The sequence below is a fragment of the Aquarana catesbeiana genome, linkage group LG02 (genome assembly GCF_042186555.1).
Source record: "Aquarana catesbeiana isolate 2022-GZ linkage group LG02, ASM4218655v1, whole genome shotgun sequence".
Lineage (NCBI taxonomy): Eukaryota > Metazoa > Chordata > Amphibia > Anura > Ranidae > Aquarana > Aquarana catesbeiana.
The window spans coordinates 607815082-607836523 of NC_133325.1; the positions used below are offsets into that span (position 1 = coordinate 607815082).

The window sequence follows — 21442 nt, forward strand, 5'->3', positions numbered from 1 at the left end:
GCTGCACTCCTCCAGATGGCACTGGTGCATCAGTGCACCATACTATAACGGCTTTCTATGCAAAATCACTGGATGTTTGGTGCGGAATGCCGTGCTGGGACAACGCTGGTGTAAAGTCCGTGTCAGTCTCTCCATCCTTGCCCCTCCCCAGCACAGCATACCGCACCAAACATCCAGTGATTTTGCATAGAAAGCCGTTATAGTATGGTGCACTGACGCACCAGTGCCATCTGGAGGAGTGCAGCAGACACTGAGACTGAGCCCAGGGTGGCTCCAAAGCGTATTTGGACTCAGGGTAGCAGCTGAGTCACACGCCCTGAAGTGAGCACATTAGCTTAAGGGGGTCACGAAGGAGCACCGGAGCATGTTTTGCAGCACTCAGGATATCTTCGGCATGATGTTGGATTGTTGTCACAGCTGAACACCACCTGCACGCATTGTTTTATTATCACTGTTGGACATTATTTGCACGCACTATTTAGAGGGTTAAAGAGAACTTTATTTATTATTTATTAATTTATTCATTTAGACAAGCAGGATACTTTATATTGAGCACTAAGCACTTTTTATGTTGATTAGAACACTATGTATGGTGTAACAAGCACTAATTAAGCACTAATTTATGGTGTAACAAGCACTTGTTTTTTCACACCTTGTTTATTTATTCAACATTCATATTATTTGTATTTAATATTATCGCATTAGTAAGCACAGAGTTGATTATTATTAATTTTGTTTTTGGGGTCACCCAAGCGGAGCGCATAACTTGTAAATTTATCCTATGCACGTTATATGAAGCGTGATTAGCGCATGCAGCTGGAGGTAGTACAAGCAAGGCAAAGATTATTGTGGCTCACAGAATTTTTCCAATTTGATTTGGCAATATAATATAGTGTAGGGTCTGAGCTCCCTTAAAAGTCATGTCTGAGGTAAAATCTTTGCCTTTGGGAAACTGCGACTGGAAGAGTTGTCCTATTTTTACCTTGCCAGTGATAAATGTTTTCGTAATGGGCTTTGCCCTTGATTGGAAGCTGGAATTAGTCTAATGTCTGTCCAGCACTTCTGGTAAGGACAGGCCCTTTAGACTTGGTTAACCTAATGTTAAAATGTGCTGACAGTACAACTGTGATTGGCACTGGTTAAAATTGTTTACGTTGGAAAATAGTCTGTGTTTAAAATTTTTAAATAAAGCTGTGGCCTTGTCCCATCCAACTAAATTGTTCTACGAGTGTTTTTCTTTTATGAGGGCAAGGTTACTGATTTATCAGTTGGGATTCAAGCCTATGCTCCTCAGCAGTCATGCAAAATGAGCGCTTTGCTGATCCTCTTAGGGCTCTTTTAAATGGAAGTCCAGAGTCTAGGCAGCAATAATTTTGTAGTATTTCCCCCACCCGGGAAGCTCAGGTGCTGCTCACACCCATCCATAGACATGAATGGCTGTATGCAGCTGTGCTCAGGCTGTAGATTTGGGAGGATGTCAAGAACAGAAAATATTCTTGGAATATGCCCATATGCTATACAAATGTTTATGCGAGTACTGGCGTATACTTGGGTACAGGTAGCCATTCCTGCAGGTGTGCATGCTCATTATATACAAAGCCTGAGGATGGCTTAGAACTCCCATTTCTGAGACAGGTGGGCTCCTATCAAGAGGTCAGAGTGTGGATCTGTGCAGCAAGCTTTGAGTTAAAGAACCTAGGAAGCCTTGGTGAGATAGATACAGAGGCTGGGTCCTATGAGACAGGATATCTCTAGGCAGAAGCCTGTATAGCCAAGTTGCCATTTTGTGTTTGACGGAAAGCAAAAGGAGACCAAAGAGAGCAGCGTTGCTGCTGACCAGGGAGCTATGTAGCTTGGCATTTTTCAGTTGCTTGCTTTGTGAAGTTGGAATCCATGCAAGGGCAACTATTTTGCATTGAACTTTCAGTTCATTTTCAATAGAAATGGGTTGCAGTGCCTTAAACAAAAGTTTGGATTAATACGTCTCACTAAAAACGCATCTACCACATGAGCCAACAATCCCCCAGTTAATCCAGGAGGCCTCAGAGGATGCTGTGGTGCATCATCAGAAGGCTGCATATCTCTTTCTAACCGGTTATTACAGCTAAGTCAATGGTCTGGGAGTACACAGTGAGCCTGCTCTCAGCACACAACCTCAGGCCATCATGGATGCATGTGTGTAGAGGTTGGGCGTTAAAGCCTAGTCTTTTTGCTTTTGCACATATGCGTTACACGGTCATTACAAGGTTAGTAACAAGTGCCAGCAATAGTAACAACCTGCGGACTGTTTATTATGAGTGTTAACAGAGAAAGGAATTTTCAGGGTGGCCATTCCTATAAATGAATTAATTGTCTTTTCACATGCAGGTGTCACCACAGCTACTGAATTGAACATTGTAGCTCACAAAAGTCTCCGGTCAACAGAACTCAAAATATGTGAAACAATCTTAATATCACCCGCAGTAGAAAGATCAGTGTAATCTGCAAAACCCTGGAAAAATTATGTAATTTTTGTCTGACAGATGGGTAAGGGATTGCAAATCAAAGGTGGCTGAAGAAGAACAATCACAAAGATACAGTTCCTTGGCCAAAAATTATTAAAGTGATCCTTCACCCTTTTCTTTCCTTTGCCATAAAATTCTGCCTCTCTATGGAACCCCCACGCTTCTTTCTAACCTAAAATGATGTTGCGCTCTGACTGAAGCCTGAGCATGCTCTGGACTATCTTCCCTGTACAAAGCATGTGCCACCCACTCGTCATCAGGGAGCCAGTTCAAAAATCCAGAAGATAACATCAGAAGAGAAGATGTGGCGGAGAATCGGAGTGCTGATTAAAGCAGTGGTTTACACCAGACAATGCTTAATTTGTTAAGCAGGTTGGTAAGGTTTTTTGTGCATACACCAGGACTGGACCACATGCAATACTAAGCAGATCATGAATAAGTCAGAGCCCAAGAGCAAATTGACAACCTAAGGACAAGGTTAACGGAGAGGAAAAAATATTGTAATAGGGGAGTGGAGTCTCTCTTCAAGGCAGCACCATAAATATCATAAAACCATCTGGTTTTATTGACAAAAAAAGCCTTACCAACAGTCATTGGGTATAACTCCTGTGAGGCTGTCTTTTTCTCACAAACATGAATTTATACGGATCATTTGTCACTGTATAATTTTCACCTAAACATAGTATACACTCAAAAAACACATAGTCTAAAAATTGTCATCATCATGTTGAATTTCCTAAGACACCCACAGGCTGAACATCATCCATTATGATGGCTTAAACCAGGGGTCTCAAAACTTTCTAAACAAAGGGCTAGTTTACTGTCCTTCAGACTTTAGGGGGCTGGGCTGTGCCCAATGGGAGTAAACAATGCCCGATCTTTGGCATTAGGGGGAGAAATAGTTGGTGTCAGTGGGAGGAATTACTATTCCATTTTTGTTGTCAGTGGAAGGAATAGGGCCCCATTGTTGGTTTCAGTGGCAGGAATAATGACTCAAGGGCTGGATAAAGGCACTCAAAGGACTGCAGTTTGGAGGCCACTGGCCATTGAACATACATTCCCTCTACCAGCAGATGGGCAGCTTATGAGTATATCCACCTTTTAGGAGTCACAGAATACCTCCACTATCATGCTGAACTGATGTTTTTTCTTTCTTTCTCCACCTTTATTAACATAATCTTTATAATACAGTACCATTTTTAACACAGGGTGCCTCCATGACACCAAGTTTACGACGCATGATTGGCTTTCCATTAGGAAAACATGGCATTGCCTGCATACTTGTTGGCAGCTTGTGAAAACTGACTAATTATAGTTAAACTTCAGACAAGTATTAATAGAAAAAACACTTTAGCATGTATTTACTGAATAATCAAATGTATTTTAAATGCAACTAGTAAAAATACTTGAATTTGATTGGATTTCAGAGACGTGTAATTCATATACATGAAAACTCAGACTGTGAAGGACACAAAGAGGAGCAAAGTTTGGTACGTCTGAGATACCGCAAACCCAGAAAGGGAAATCCACAAAACCTCAAACACTGCACCAAACCCTGCTGAAGGCTGCATTCACACCTGAGCGTTTTCAGCTCGTAAAATGCCCGAAAAGCAAAATCCTATTCATTTCAATGGTCCCTATTCACAGCTGAGAGTTTTGTCACCTGAAGCAAAATGCCTGAAGCTTAAAAAAGTACATGAGCTTCTTTTTGGGCAGATTAAAGGCGTTTTTCTGCTTTTTACATTTGACCTACACAAACACGCAGCAAAACCGCGGTTAAAATCGTAGTATAAACGAGCGACTTTCTGCCTGAAAATGATATGCTCAAGTGTGAACGCAGTCTAATGCTGGCCATACACTATACAAAAAATTGGCAAAACCCATTTTCAAAAACGAAGATTCGGCCGTGAGCGCAAACGATAGTGCCATCATGTAATGACCGATAAATCATTCAGTGGACATAAATGAATACATTTTTGTTAGTTTTTTACATATACCTAGTGCAGACAGTTCTGATGGGAAACACATTAACCTTTCAATTTTTCGTTCGTTCGGCAGAAAATTTCCAAACTTGTCCTTCGTTTTTTTTAGGCTCAAAAATGTCCCAATGATTAATCATCAATTTTGTGCCCATTAACTGGCCGAAAAAACGAGTGAACTGTCTAAATGACCGAATTTCGGCCGATTTTTCGTATAGTGTATGGCCAGCATAAGTCTACGGAGACAACACAAATGTCACCTAGATCATCCAACACTGTTGTTCCGACATAGGGATCATTCTGGGGAATTTCTCAACATTTAAAAAAGAATGTTTGAGGTGTCTGGATCTGGTCAGCTGTGCAGCAGCAGATTAGTGCCATTAGTGATCTAATGCTAGCTGCAATCAGGCCTGCAATAGGCCACTATAGCAGTGATCTACTACTGTACGGATTACGGAGAGAAGGGACAGAACTGTAACAGCTCTGTCTGAGCCTCAGTATGAACAGGAAGGCCTGAAATGCTATATGACATGCAAATCCCCATCTGCTGTATGTAAACAAACCAGCCGGAGATGTTAGGTGATGTCATTCACCAAAAATGGTCAAGACCAGGTTTGTTCAAAGACATCAACTGAGATTCCCAGCCAGTTTGTTTACAATCAACAGCCGGGGATTTGTGCATGCAAACTAGCAAAATATGGCCAGTCTATTTAGTGATTTGTTAAAGTAATTCTAAAGGAAAGTTTTATATTTTGAAAAAATAATAAACATGTTAATCCCCTTTCACATGAGTGGACTGACTGGGTCCACCTGTCCATTTTAAGGGGGACCCGATTGGGCCACCCATTGTTCTCCATATGGAGACGTATGTAAACGGACATTTGTCCATTTACACCTGTCTGCATTTGATTTAATCTGGCCTGCCAAAAACAGCGCCATGTTGTGTGTCCATTTACACACAGAGAGCGGCTCGCCCAACCTGTGTTGCATAGCTGCAGCAAAGAAAATGAAGATCGCAGGGCTGGCTGTACTGTGTGGCAGGGCTATGTAAATATCAAAAGCTGAACAAACACGCTTTTCCTTTTTCTAGACATAGAAGCTTATTAACAAAATCTTTCATGCTTTGGGTGTGTGAAGCCTTCAAATTCTGACTTGCAGGTTTTAGACAAAATGAAAACAAGCATGTGGATAAAGTTGCAGACGTGCTGCCTCTGCCTTTCCAAGGTTATCAGGATCTGGATGGAGCAGGAATGCAGGCTATTTATTAGTGTTAGGCATTTAAGGAGAAGTCTGTGTTTAAACTACACACAAAGAGACTACTCAATTGGAAAATATTAAAGCTCTGACAAGAGTATTAATGTTGGGCTTTGGCCATATCACCATGTGAATGATAGAACGCAGAGATATTGCAGGTTTCCGCTTATTGGAAACGAGGAAAGTTACAAAACAACATGGCAATGTTAGGCCATTTCTGGCATTATGCTAAAGGCAGAATGAAACCGATTCCCACTCCAATATTATATATGCTGACCATTGGGGTTGTACATGCTACTGCACAATGTAAGGTCAGGCAGCAAAGCCTGTATAAATAGCAACTTTATAGTGTTATAAAAAAAAAGGAGAAAAATCATCCATACTAAATGACGCAACATTTCTGTAAAGGCTTAACAGTGCATTTTAAACAATCTCAACTATTTTGGGTTGTCCCCAGAACAGGGATAGAGGGTAATCTTTCAATGGGGACACTAGTTCTGGTGACAAGAGATTTCCTCACTTTGGAGGGATTTTCTCTAACTTCCTGTTGTGGTTATGGGACAGGAAGTGAAATCTTCCCAATGGGACACAGATAGCGAAAATAAATCTGACAGGTGTTATAACCTTTGCCTTTAGTTAGGCTGCTTTCCTGCTGAAAGCGCTGGTGGTAAAGCGCCGCTAAAACGAGCAATGCTTTACTTCTGTTAAAGCAGCGCTTTTCGGCCGCTAGCGGGGTGCTTTTAATCCCAAAGAAGGGGTTAAAAACTCTCGTGTTGTAGCATTTCCAAGGCGCTTCTGAAGCACTGCCCATTCATTGTAATAGTGCTGTTCACACTAAGCGTTAGCGTTGCGTCGCTTCAAAATTGAAGCCTCATGTCGAGTCAGGAGGCGTTTGAAGTCTTTCAACGCCTCCTATTCAAGTCTATGGCAACGCTTCGCAAATGCTCTGGCAGGCAGCTGCGCAGTTGTTGCGTTAAGATTCGTTAATTTACTGTAATGGAATAGGCATTTGTGGAGCCGTTTTAACGCTTGTCAAACGCTTCAAAACTGCCCATAGGGCGTTTGGGAAGCATTTTTAACTCCTTATTAAGGCTTTTAAAACGCCTGTCTAATGCACATACTAAAGCTCATTGACGCCTGTCTAACGCCCATACTAACTCCATACAAACGCTATAGGAGCGTTTTTTTGAGAGTTAGAAATTTAGCCAAGTGTGAACAAGCCCTAAAGCTGAACTTAAACCTGCTTCTATATTTTGGCTTCTCTCGTTCCTCTTTTCTCCCGTCATCAACAATGACATGTTTACAAAACAACATGCTTTTCATTACATAACTTTTGAATCCAGTGATGTCATCAGTGGATCTCTGTGCTTCTCTATGCAATGCAGGTGATCACAGCTAATGATATTCCCCACAGCAATGATCCTTTAAAAATTCTGAGTAAAAAGATCAGCAGCTGTGACTGTAAGCTGCATTCACACCTGACAGGGTTTATAACCCTCCCTTACTCCATCCAAAATGAAAAAAAAAGTTTTGCCTATAGTTCTACTTTACTTAGGTATTCCTTGTATTAAGGTAAAAAATGTTTAGATGTCAGCATCCCCCCTCACCCCCCCCCCCCCCCCCTTTTGCTTACTTAAGCCCTCATTAGATCCAGCGTCATGCACGTCTGAAGCTCTTCTCTCCCTTCATTTCCGGGTCTCCCTGGCTTTGCTGGGGCACCGGGAGCCAGTGATGAGAGAGCAGGGGACTGGGTCCGAGTCCCGCCATCTGTGTCAATGGACGCAGCAGCGGGGCTCGGGTGCGAGCATGCATGAATGCCCCCATGAGAAACAGCTTTCCATGAAGCACTGGACAGAGGGGAAGGGCAAGGACCCCCGACGGGGAACCCGAAAATAGGTTTGTGGCCACTCTGTGCAATTCCATTGCACAGAGCAGGTAATTATAGACATGTTTGTTTTGTTTTTGTAATTTATCTTTACAATCACTTTAAATTGATATTAAAGGTTTGGGGGGGGGGTTAGTAAAAATAACTCACGTCATACTTGCCTGCTCTGTGTATTGGTTTTGCATAGAGCAGAGCAGGGAGAGCTCCTCCCCCTTAACCAGTTCCCCCCAATAGCAAGCTGCTTGCTATGGGTACACTGATGTGTGCTCGCTCCCGAGCCCTGCTCTATGCATCCATAAAACAAATAGAGCCGCAGTTCGGGGCCTCACTCTCTCCTCATTGGCTCAGCTGTGATTGCCAACAGTGGGAGCCAATGGCAATCAATGAGGAGAGAGATCCTCGAGCAGGGCCTTCTGATCCCTCCTGTATTGATTTGTATTGTAAGTGTACTGTCTGCCGTCATGTTGTAAAGAGATGCACAAACTGTTGGCGCTATATAAATCCTGTATAATAATAATACCCAGGACACCCAAGGCTCTTGTGCACATACTGGATCTAGATGGGGCTCAGGTGAGTATTAGGGGGGCTGTGGGAGAAGCTACACACAGATTTTGTTTATCTTCATGCACAGAATGCATGGAAGTAAAAAACCTTCAGCCTTTACAACCACTTTAATGTATCTTATGTCCCTGGTGCTGTATTTACAACAGAATTTTAAGCTTAGTGCCCCAATGAGCAAGACTTCTGAAAACAGCCACTGGAAAAACAGAATTTTTTATGTACTCACAAAAGCCACATTAAACATGAACAGGGATGGTTAAAAAAGGCCCTGCGGCATAATTGTTCATACAAATCTGTAGGTATCAATGCATTTTCTTCCTTAGCCACAGCAGAGCAGAGCAGAGCAGATGGTAGATTTTGGAAGCCTGGAAATGCTTTCCTCCCCAACGATTTGTGGAAGGTAATACACTAAAGGCTTCTATTATAATAGTGCATAAAAAGGATCTGTACTGGCCAAATGTATGTACTGTGATTAGCCATGAACTGTAATATTTGTCTGAAAACCTTTAGGCCTCATGTACACTGCTGCTGGTAAACGGACGTTCAGAGGCAGTTGGCTGCTTTTTTTCAGTTGCCCCTGAACTCATCCAATGTTATCTTATCAGTACATGTACACAGGTTCATTTAATGTCGTTTTTAGGCAGTTGAGTTTAGAGGCCTTTTTTTGAAAGCAAAAAAATGAGTTCAGACGCTGAGTTTAGAGGCATTTCAAGCGCTAAATGCGGTAATTCGCGTTTAGTTTACAAGCGTTTTTCATTTTTGGCTACTTTGAAAAAAAAAATAAATACATTTTTTTTCAAACGCTTCAAAACGGAAACACGGCTAAATGCGGCATGCAAATGCGGCAAAATGGACGTTTTAAACGTGGGTTACTATCTGTCAAGTGAAATCATTCAGGAGAGGTTGTAAAAACGTCCCGTGTACATTAAGCCTTACTCTTCCACAATGCATGCACGTATTATTACAACAACAGCCATTTGCATCTTTATAATCCACAACCCAGCTACAATTTGCATATGGCTTACTAAGCAGGAGACTTTCTGGCAAGTATATCTATCCCAGGCACTGTCCTGTATTATTAGAACTTAGAGAAAGCATCGCAGTAGAATGTGACACACCTTTAATAGTAGAAGTATATCAATAACAAATCATTATCTACTGCACAATAACAGATCTGACGTGATAACATACCTGGTGTAACATTTATATTCTTTTAGGAAAACCTATAAGGTTATCCTTATCACATTCTGACCTACAACAAAATAACAGACTAATTGGAGCCTTGCACGCCTGCCCTTAAAAAACAATTCCAGACAACAAGTGAAAGGCATCAGTAAGCTACTAATGCTTTCTAGCAAACACTGCAAATGTGCTAATGTCTGAAAGTTTACTCACCTTAATGTAATTAAAGTTCTCCATGCAATGCACTCTCATGCAGCTCATTTGTAGTGTACTACTTAGAACCTGATCTATGTAACGTCCTCTCTCAGGCCTCATACACACTAGGCGTTTGCCCAGCTCTTCTGAAAGCCTTTTCTTCTGGCAGGAAAAAAGCAGCATAAAAAAACGCACTCAGGGACGTTTCAGTGCAAGTGTTTATTCATTCCATTCATTAGGATAATTTTCTGGCCACTGGAATGAATGAACGTTCAAGTGCGAAATGCACTTAGTGTTTAGGCGCTATTAGAAGCATTTATGCACGTCAGTGATTTTTTTCCTGCTGAAAGATTCTTCTTCTAAATGCACAAGCGACCTTTTTCCTTTTCTGCATGTAAACGTCTGTGTGCATGGATACATAGGCTAACGTGCAGGGGCATTAAAGTGTTACTAAACCCACAACAGTAAAATCAGTCTGTATATGCAGCATGCTTGTTATACTCACTGTGGAACTTAGGGGGTTAATCCTCTGCATTGTGTAAAAGGGCTGTTTTATCCTGTATGCAGAGATCCCCCCCCCCTGTCTATCTGGGGAAAGCCAGATAACACAGGCAGAGTAGCCGACCTGCACATGCTCAGTTGTATCTTTTATGCTGGAGAGAACAGTTTCTTATTCTCAGAGATAGCTAGGTCACATGATATTGACATCACACATGTGGGCGTGTATACAGGCTGCAGTGAAAATCTCCTCCTTCCTGAATTCTCAGCACTGAAGAAACTGTGCAGTTTATGATACAACCATGGTATACAGATCATCCAAAAAGGTATGTAGTGGCAGTATTTTATTGTAAAAAGAAGATTTCTAAGCTTTGGGCACTGTGGGGGAGCGGATGAACTATTTTCATATTACTGGGTTTAGTAACACTTTAAAGTGTTAATAAACTCACAACAGTAAAATCAGTCTGTACATGCAGTAAAGCATGCTTGTTATACTCACTGTGGAACCTAAAGGGGTTAATCCCCTGGATTGTGTAAAAAAGTTGTTTGATCCTGTCTTCTCTGATCATCCGCTTCTTCTATTGTTCTCAGAAAAAATGGTTTGGTATACTGAATTTGTCATTTCCAGCTAAGAGAAGTTTTACATTTTTAAGTCTTTAAGAAAGTGTGGTGCCTATTGTAAAACATGGCAGAATAGGTACCTGGTGGATGTTTTAAGAAAGAAAGGTTATTATTATGCAGTGTTCTCGCTGCTGGTACAATTGATTGCTTCGGTGGAGCCGAGCCAGTACCCAAGATGTGATCGAGGAGTGTGGAGCCCGGAGTGGCATGATAAATATTTCACAATAGGATTTATAGTTAACCTGGTTACTACAAACTGTCCAGGCCCTGAAGCAGCAAAGCACCCCCAAATGATAAAATTTCCCAAGCCATGCTTCACAGTTGGTATGTGGTACTTCTCCTGAAAATCTGTCTTCAGTTTGTGCCAGCCATGTCTACCGTTACTCTGGCCAACTTTAAAAGGAGAAGTTGGAGATATAAAAAAAAACAAAACAAAAAAAAAAGCGTACATACTAACCTAGGTGGATGCAGCAGGTCACCTGCTGCCTCCAAGACTGAGAACTGAGCAATCAAACCCTGCTGATCGCTCAGTTCTCGGTCTTCAGTGAGCCAGTGACCAGCTCTCTGCTCTGCCCCTCCAGTGCTTACTGGAGCGCCAGGCTGTGCAGGGGAGTGGCTGGCTTAGGCTCTCAGCAGCATGTTAAGAGGCTGAGCCAGCTGCCGGTCAGGGATCTGGTTGAATCCTGGCATTAAAGTCGGGATCCCTTCTGAGCCTGGACCAGCTGAGTGACGTCAGCAAACAGCGGGCTTTAGCCTGCTGTCAGCTGACTACAGGCTACAGCACTAAGTGCACTCCTGGGAACCATAGAAGACCCAGAAAAGTAGAATCAAATACTTTGATTTAAAGTGGAAGTCTGGGCTAAAACTAAAATCCCTGCATCTATAGCCACTGACATTCTAACACTAATCTATCTAGCCCTGAAAAGAAAAAATCAGTGCACATACCTTTTCTGCAGGCGATCCGACCCGATCTCCAGCGGTGGAAGCTCTGCAGAGGACACAGTTGACAACGGCTGTGAAATGAATGGGAAGTGACGTCACCCATAGACTTACTATGGTGCTTCCCTTGACGGACGTGTCCTCTGCACCCACCTACACAGCGAAGACAAGGCAGACAGCTCAGCGTGGGATCAGAGCTTCCGCCGCTATAGAACGGGTCGGATCGCCTGTAGAAAAGGTATGAATACTGATTTTTTTTTCTTTTCAGGGCTAGAGAGGTTAGTGTTAGAATATTGGTGGTTATAGATGCAGGGATTTTAGTTTTAGCATGGACTTCCACTTTAACTTTGATTTATCAGTCCACAGCACAGGCCTGGTCTTAGGCTGTCTGTTCAACAGCAAATTGTAGTTTTGCTCTAATGTTTTTTTGACAGCAAAGGCTTTTTCTTGGTACACCTCCCATACAGGTTAATTGGTGCAATCGCACTTAGCACTAGGGCTCCGCACAGTCCAAATAATAGAATAGATGTACATTTGTTCATAGAATAAATATTAAAATTGCTGTTATACTTTTCTTTTTTTCTAATATGTAACCCGTATAAGTTATGATAACGTGAGAGCATTTCTTTATAGTATATATATTATGTTAGGGTGTGTTACAAATCTGGTCTTTAGTATCGCTGCCTTTTATGTTCTTAATTGTTGTTGTTGTTTTTAATTAATGCAATGCTGCCCCTGTGTTTGGTGGGCTGTATCACTATATGTATTGGATTTTAAAATAGTTTTGTATGCTATGAGAAAGGCTTTGTAAGCTGAAACGTGTTAGTACTTTGGATTCTATTTCAGCATTTATGTAACCAATAAAGAATTTATACTAAGAAGCTTCTGAGTTGCTGGCTACCATTATTATGGATTAAGGCTTCATTCATACCTATGCATTTTTAATGCTTTTTGCATTTTGCAGATTTACTCTAAAGAACGTGTTCCATAGGAAACCATGTTAAATGGGCTGTAGGGCAAATTTGCAAAAAGCACTAAAAATGCATAAGTGTGAAGCCAGAGCAACCGGTCTCCTGCCTCCACACTTCAAACATAGCAGTTAAACTTGGATAAGATCTGTTCCCTAATTGGTGCAATCACTTTCTGATTGTAAGTACATGTCATTTTGACACCAACGTTTGCTAGAGTTACCTGAAGATCCCACCATTATATGATGAACGTCTTGGAGACTTCTTTTAGCATCAAATGGTCTGCTTTTGGGTTGCATTGGTTGAGCTGGCCAATCCTGGGCAAAAAAGCAGCTGTTTGAAAGCTATGCCACTTAGGTTATTATTCTTACTGTGAAATGATTGATTTCAAATAATCTTGCAATTTGACCCATAGGCACCCACATCCTTGGACAGCTCTTTAATCTTGGTGTGACTACATTTTACACGCCAATAGTAAAGAGAGCACCTTGCCCTAGTCTGATAAGATCCATCTGGATACTCCCTAATGAGATTCCAAACACTGGCAGCTAATCTGGAACAACGGATTCTATTTTCATGGATTTGAAGTGGTGGTAAATATAGTGGTGTACTTACATTTTCTACGTGACAATCAACATTTTAATTAATTTAGATTAGGAGAATTAAAACACCATGTTAATGTTCTTTGTCGTTTGTAAAACATCTTCATCTGTGGGGAATTTTCGACTGAAGATCTAAATGTTTTGCTTGTTCAAAAATCTCAAAAAGGCAACAATTTCCATGGGGTGTACTTATTTTTTTTCACATGGCTGTTTGTTGTTACTTTTCAACCACTGATCGTTTCTTCCACAAATTCCAAAGTTTTTCACAATTTCGAAATATCCAGATTGAATGCATTGATGATCATATTAGTTATTTATCTGGCTAGTTGCTGGACCTATGGCACCTTTTGTGTAACTAAAAACTAGGACACCAACAAAAATGTACATAGGACATGCTGTATACCAGGGGTTTCAAACTGGCAGCCCTCCAGCTGTTTCAAAACTAAGTCCCATGAGGCATGGCAAGACTGACAGTTACAAGCATGACTCCCACAGGCAGAGGCATGATGGGACTTGTAGTTTCACAACAGCTGGAGGGCCGCTAGTTTGAGACCCCTGCTGTATCCCTATAATTTTATATTAAATAAGTATTAGGTGATATGACTAAGAACAGAGAATACATTTTTGCTTTCTTTACAATTGTGGAAGTGTTTTACAGCATTTCTATTTTCTGCTTAGCACTGGCTATCTTATCAGAAGGAAGCTGTCCTCCCAAAAAGAAAAGCATTATTTAGAAAAGGAAACCAGCTGGTCTGAAGGTCATTTTAACAAGTTAACAATATATATTTATACAGGTTTGAGTGTCTTCCTTTTTCCCCTCCGCAAGCTTCATTTTATTTTGTAGGTGGCTCAGTTGGCTATTAAGGGTCAACTGATGATCTACACACAAGTATGAAGAACACAAAATATTATCTCTAACCATTTGCATACAGGATCACTTCTACTTCAACAAAAATAAAAAAAATAAAAAGTAGGATTTGAATATAAAACAAAGCAAACTACTGCTCAAAATAGTGAATACTATTAAATGACTAAGCCCGGATGGAACGGTCATATAAGATAATGATACTGTTAAAACTACAGGAAGCAGTGGAAGTTATCTAATTTAAAACTATGTACACTGGATGGAAAATGTTTAACCATTTGTGAGCTGTCACAACTTTTAATACATTAACCCCTTTATTAAAAAGGCAAGAGAAACATTTCTCAAAAAAATAAAAAAAAAATAAAAACAGGTTACAGCTGTAAATTCCAGTACAGCCAACAGAATATAGACAGCTATAGCCATCCAATATCTGCTATGGGATCAGCCCAGTTTTCTATAAACTTCGGCCATGCTACATATTACTTTGCTTCAGAATCAACAGCAAGGCGACTGATAATGAATACAATAACTGTGTGTCACTATATAAAAGAGGAACCTATGCCAGACAAGATTTTTTGTGTTTTAAAGTTATTAACTACTTGCTGACCGCCCCATAGGACCTTTACGTTTTTACTGTTTACATGATCCTGCACTTCCAGGTATCGGTCGCCAGTGTGCGGCGCCAGCGGCACGCTCCCGCTGTGAATCTACACAGCAGGGGCTTATCAGCGGGTCTCGCGGAACCGATGTCCGCTGGCACCCGCTTATAGTTCTGTAGACAGGCAGAACGGTGATCTGCCTATGTAAACAAGGCAAGTTGCCATTCTGTCAGTACAGAAGGCATGGATCCTGCGTTTCTGAAAGGCGGGAACACCGATCCATGCCTTCCACTAGTAAAAGCACCTCCCCCACTACACTGAAACACCAGCTAGGCACACAGTTAGCCCTTTGATGCTCCTGATGTTAACCCCTTCCCAGCCTGTGTCATTAGTACAATGACAGTGCATATTTTTAGCACTGATCACTGTAATAATGTCACTGGTCCCCAAAAACTGTCAAAAATGTCAGTTAGACCCTTTTCACACTGGGGCGCTTTGCAGGCGCTACAGTGCTAAAAATAGCGCCTGCAAAGCGCCCTGAAAGAGCTGCTGCTGTGTCTCCAATGTGAAAGCCCCGAGGGCTTTCACATTGGATCGGTGCCCTGTCAGGATGATAAAAAAAGAATAAAAGTCCTGCTAGCAGCATCTTAGGAGCGGTGTGTATACATTTGGCCAGAATCATGCAGCTCTACGTCATTTTCTAAATCTGTCAAAAATGCAATATGACAATTTTTGGTGAGATACTCCCTAAGGCGGGGTTCAGCAAGCTGTAGATTTTAATCTACTAGTAGATCGCGGACAGGTGACTGGTAGATCACAGTCTGGGCTTTCTGACCCCTCCAGAGGGACTACTTACTTATAAAGTTGGAGCTGTAGTAGGGAGCAAGAGTCGCATAAGTCGATGTCTCCTCTGTAGTGCTGGCTCCTGTCCCATGTGGAGTGATACCAACTGCACTCCACCTCTTATCCCTTGCTAGGGATCTCTTGAGTGGTGCCAGCAGCAGGAAAGAGGAGATCTCCAGGTCAGCGTGAAGCAATAAACTGGGCATAATAGTATAGGGCTGATTTCACACTGATGTGCTACTTATTACCCACACTATGGGGCAGAGCCTCATTAGGGGGTTTTGCTGAAATATCAGGGGTTTAAACATGGGGAATCTGTGCCACACAGGGTGATTAGGGTGTGCCCGGGCACACCGGACACAAACTCTGTGCGCACGCCTATGCCTGCTGGTTTGGTGCGCTTTTTGAATGCAGGAGTTTTGGTGCGCTTTCAGAAAGAGCACCACACCTGTAGGATATAATAGAAGTCAATGGCAAAGCACAACTAACCCAGGAAAGTCGCAGATGCACTGTGTTGCACACGCGGTGCAGATAAACTGCAGCACATCAGTGTGTAAGTAGCCTTACAGGGGGCTCAGAACATTAAGGGTTCATTTACATTTGCAGTGTGGGGGGTGGTAAAACCCCATAGTTAAAAACACGTCTTATCACCCCCGTGCCAACAGAACCCCCTTTAGCTGCAGTGGCCAGAGGTGTACACATGTCTCAGCCGCTGGAGTTATACGCCCTGGTATGGTTGGGGGAGGGCGTAGCACCTGCCAAGCATGACCCATTCAAGTAAATTAGGTCACTCTGCAAGTGCCCTGCAACCTTGTGCAGTACAGCAAACAAGGGGTTAAATCAGGCAGCCTTGTGTTGCTTTCTCCACCTGTTTTAACCCCTTGGAATTTTGCAGTTGTGGGGCAATTGCAGAGTGGCCTCATTTACTTGAATGAGTCGCGATTGGCAGGCAGTAGTACCCACCAAAAGCAAATTCAATGAAAAAAAAAAATATTGTACCAAATAATACATAAACCAAAATGTGAACAAAAAGATTGCTTACCTTTTAATAACCATTTTTAAAGTCTTATGTGATCCTTTCACCAGACAGATTGCCTCTTGGCGATAACCTGAGAGTGGTATATCATTAATATTGACAATTTCATCCCCTGCCATTATGATCTCAGCAGCTTTACTTCCTTCTTCAACCTGAAACACAAAATAGAATAGCAACGGTGATTAAAATTATTAAGTTGTGGAATCTATTGATACAGTTGAGTGCTGTCCCCATTTATGTGCACGAAAACCACATGTCTAGCCAAAATGCATTCTTTAAGTTTTTTGATTTTTTGAAGAGTAAGGGTTAGAACCTCACCCAAGTTTTCACTGTGTGCATTAATATAAAGTTGTCAGAGGTCTTTTCCCTCCCTCCCCCCCAAAAATTTTTTTTTTTTCCTATTTAGTTGTGTCCACATTAGTAAAATATTCCATCATTTCATATGTTGGTGACCACTGTCGCTGACTGCTAAAGACAGTAAAGGGAAATTCTCCCTAATAGGGACAGTGATATCCATAAAAATGTTGGCTCCATTTAAAGATCTGTTTAATTATACACATCTTTTACTATCTTAAAATACCAAAAGCCATACTTTTTTTTTGTTCAGGATATAGTAAGACAGGGATCACTAAATGGTAAACCCAGAGTGACTGCCCTATCCGGACCGTGGCCACCACTTTAGCAGCTGTGTGTTCTTTTCCAGATCTCCTGCCCGGCTGCCGCTGTAATCCTCACAGCAGGCCAGGGGGTGAGAGGTGCTGCAGATTGGGATGGAGAGTCTTTTCAAATTAAAGTGGTTGTAAACCCGAAAAACACCAAAAACAAACCTTTTAAGACAAAAGTCATAATGAGCTAGCTCATTCTGAAATACTTACCTTAGATCGAAGCTGTTGCAGCGGCCCCACACACCGATGTTACCGGCAACATCTCTCCCGGAGTTATTTCCGGCTCCCGCGCTGTGATTGGCCGGAGCCGTCATGATGTCACTCCTGCGATGTAAGCGCAAGCATATATGGTAAATATCTCCTAAACCGTGCAGGTTTAGGAGATATTTACAGTACCTACAGGTAAGCCTTAATATAGGCTTACCTGTAGGTACAAGTGGTGTAACTAGGCTTACAACCACTTTAACAAGCTGGTGATCACTGTGCAGCTCGTTTTACACAGAGTGGCCCCAAACATCCTCTTTTGGGGTCCCTCGGCAGCTCCTCCTCTTATCAGATAACCCCCTAGGAGAAGCGCTCCCGAGTCCAGCATTTGCGTCTATAGGCACGAATGCCGGACTCGGTACTGCCCCCCCCCCCCCCGGCACCCGAGTCATTGGATATGATTAACAGCAGCGGGAGCCAATGGCTGCGCTGCTATTAATATATCCAATCAGGAGCTGGGACCCCATGGAGAGAGGGAAAGCACGTCCCCACGAAGAGATGAAGGGGCTCAGGTAAGTAAAACAGGGGGAGCAATGACTGCCAGGTGTTTTTTCACCTTAATGCATAGGATGCATTAAGGTGAAAAAACACGAGGGTTTACAACCCCTTTAATTTCTGTCATCTATACATGACAGGAGGGGAGAAGAAATCTCTCAAAAGTGAGGGTAATCCCTTCTAAGAGTTGCCCCCGCCAAAAAAAATTCCCCTCTATTCCTGTGCTGGTGACAAACCCAAAATGGGACTTTCTATCCACTAGAGGTAGAGGAAACGACTACAATGATACTAACGACTAAGCAACCGATAAAATATCAGCCACATAGGGAGTGCATTATTTTCAATGAACCAGAGACCTTACAGACTTGCATTGTTGAACGGAGCGATAAAACACAACCATTGTGTAGCACTGCAAAGCAGAACCTGTATATAGACAAGAAAATATGGATGCCCCCATGTACATATATCACTAAAAGAAAATTTTGTACATGTATAACATTAATAAGATTATTTAAATCAAGCAGATTTTGCTGTAGTTTATTCTATTATTATTTTGCCTTCCATTTTGGTTCCTGCTTCCCCCACCCACCCTTCAACATTCTAACAAAATTTTGCAAATAAAACCGTTTTTCTTCACAAACCTTATTTTAGAGCCAGCAACGTAATAGCTAAGTTTCTGTGATTCTCTATGTAATGCAAGCAAATCAGGACTGGTGAAAGTGGTCAGCAGAGTGCTCTACATAGTGGTCCTCTGATTCCCTACAGAGTGGAGCCCGCCAGTCCATAGGGATACATGGCCCATCTGATAATGTCCACCTAAACAATAGACAGGCAGGCCTGATTGGATCACCCATGTGAAAGGGGCCTCAGGCGAATATTAAACTTTTATAAGCAGAGGTCAGTCTGAAAGAGTGGGCATACCTATGAAGGCTGTATTTGCATGCAGGTATGTCCATGTGATGCTGAGCCTCCATAACTGAACATATTAAAAACCAATGAATGAAAGGGGTGGACCACGGACAGCAAGGCTGGGGAAGAAAAGACTAGTAGATGCCAGACATCCTCCAAACAGGAAATAAGGTGAGCTCTATTTGACTTGCTGCAGTTTCTAATGAACACTGAAACTCTAAAGCCGCGTTTACATGAGCGGAATGTTCGACAGAAAAGGTCAGACAAAGCCTTTCATTGTCTATTCCGATCATGTGTATGCATTATTGGACTTTGTTTTTTCGAAAATTCTGACAGACCTAGAAAAAAAACATGTTCCAAATATTTGCGACGGAACCAATACCTATCGGGAAAACCGCTCGTCTGTATGCCGTTCCAACAGACCAAAAACGATGCATGCTCGGAAGCAAGTACGAGACGGAAGCTATTGGCTACTGGCTATTGAACTTCCTTTTTCTAGTCCCGTCGTAGGTGTTGTACGTCACCTCGTTCTGGACGGTCGGACTTTGGTGTGACTGTGTGTAGGCAAGAACGCTTGAGCGGAATTCCATCGGAGAAACCTTTGGAGTTTATTCCGATGGGAAAACCGGTCATGTGTACGCGGCATAAGGGCTCGTTTACACTTGCTTCGGCTTCAACACACATTAAAGGCTAGTTTACACTTGCTTCAAAACAAGACTTCGGAATAAAAAGTTTAGCTTACAATCCTGTTTACACCTTGCTTTTGCTTTGCTCAAAAACTCTACCCCATGTTGCTTTAGTTGTGTGTCTTCAAAGCCTCCATAGAAATCTATGGCAAAGCTCGCTTGAAGCCCCACTGAAGCTCCACAAAGCCTCACCAAAGCCTCATTGAAGCTCCACCAAAGGCTCCTCGAAGCCCCACCAAAGGCCCATAGAAGTCCCATCAAAGGCTCATCTAAACTCCATCGAAGCACCAAGCAAAAGCGAGGTGTAAACAGGACTGTAAAGCTGACCATTTTATTTAGCGACAGGAGCTTCGACTGGCATTCAGAGAGCTTTAACAAAGCCTGACCGAAGCTTTGTTTTGTTTTGAAGCAAGTGTAACCGAGCCCCAAGGGCTCGGTTACACTTGCTTTGGCTTCACCACACATTAAAGTGCCTACCACTTCAACATGCTTTTATGATGTGTTTTTGATGCTTTGGTGGTGCTTTGATGAAGCTTCGATTAAACTTTGGTGATACTTCGGTGAAGCGTCGGTGATGCTTCTGAGATGCTTTTTTGAAGCTTTGTTGAAGATTGACAGATGCCCTGCATGCGTGGATATCTCATACCTGCAATTTCTCCAAAACAAAGCGAAGCTAAATCTGACTTAAACCCTTTCAAAAGCTGCAGGTGCTTCAAGCGAGGCTTTGAAGAAACTTTGAAGCACCACTAAAGCGACATGTGGTATCATTTTTGAAGCGAAGCAAACGCAAGGTGTAAACAGGACTATAAGCGAACCATTTTATTTAGTGACAGGGACTTTGACTGGCATTCAGAGAACTTTAACAAAGCGTGTCCGAAGCCTTGTTTTGACGCAAGTGTAAACTAGCCCTAAGTGTACAGCAAAGTCAAAGTAAGCAATTTCAGTATGGGAGAGGTGCCTGTAGAACTCTAAAAATGATTGAACAGACTATACCTTTCCTTTAGAACCAATCCAAATGAATGGGGAATTTTATACAGACATACCCCATTGCACTTATGGGGAATAGGCCACTGTTGAGAATGTAATAGTGCAGTAAAAAGTATGAACAGGAATTCATAGGGCTGTATATTAGAAATCTACACTTAAAAATTGCATATATTAGAAAAACATAAAAGGAAGAAATTATGGGAACGTTCAATTAAAATGTAAAGTAATAGGCCAAAAAGCAGATTCAATTATGAGTAGCCTCCAGTGGGCAGAATCTCTAAATGGCTACCCAACAGTATATGCTTAGAGCTCGTTTTCATCGGATTACATTTCCAAGGTCCATTTTTTTCAGTGGGGCTTTTTTCTGCTGCATGCATTTCTATGCCTTATCAACTAATGAAAAATAGCCACACAGAGCACTGTATTGTTCTGTATTTCTAGGCAGAAAGCAGTCAATGTCCTTTCCAGCAGCCATCTTATGCCCATGTTAGAGGACAGGAGTGTGTGGTGCTGGAGAGGACTACAAATACATTATTGATGTGGACTTATTTATCTTGCTCATGATGTCACAGCAAGTGACCTAAATACAAAATGCATGATAAAAAAAGCTAACTGCAACACACATTAAAAAGTTAACAAAATGCAACACAACACATGCCCGCATATTGAACCTTTAATGCTAGAACATCAGTGTTTACGTTCTTTGAGTCCTCATGGACATCAGTTGTGTAACTTTTATACAGCGATCATGTCCTTAAAAAAGAAACCCTCATATCTGACCACCACTTATAGCAGAAATACACGGTTAGAAAATCGACCGATTGCTCGACCGCCGAACAACGAAACAGCGTTCGTTGGTCGAAATCGTCGCCAACATTAACCAATCAAAAAAAAAAATCTTTAAA

At 42.0% G+C, this 21442-nt stretch overlaps 1 protein-coding gene across 1 annotated transcript in view; it reads right to left on the minus strand.

Moving 5' to 3' along the window:
• SHROOM2 (shroom family member 2) overlaps nt 1-21442 on the minus strand; it is a 347883-nt gene that overhangs the window by 219581 nt on the left and 106860 nt on the right. Inside the window, exon 2 of the mRNA XM_073616356.1 lies at nt 16538-16683. Coding sequence (XP_073472457.1) covers nt 16538-16683 — 146 coding nt within the window. The remainder of the gene's footprint in view (nt 1-16537; nt 16684-21442) is intronic.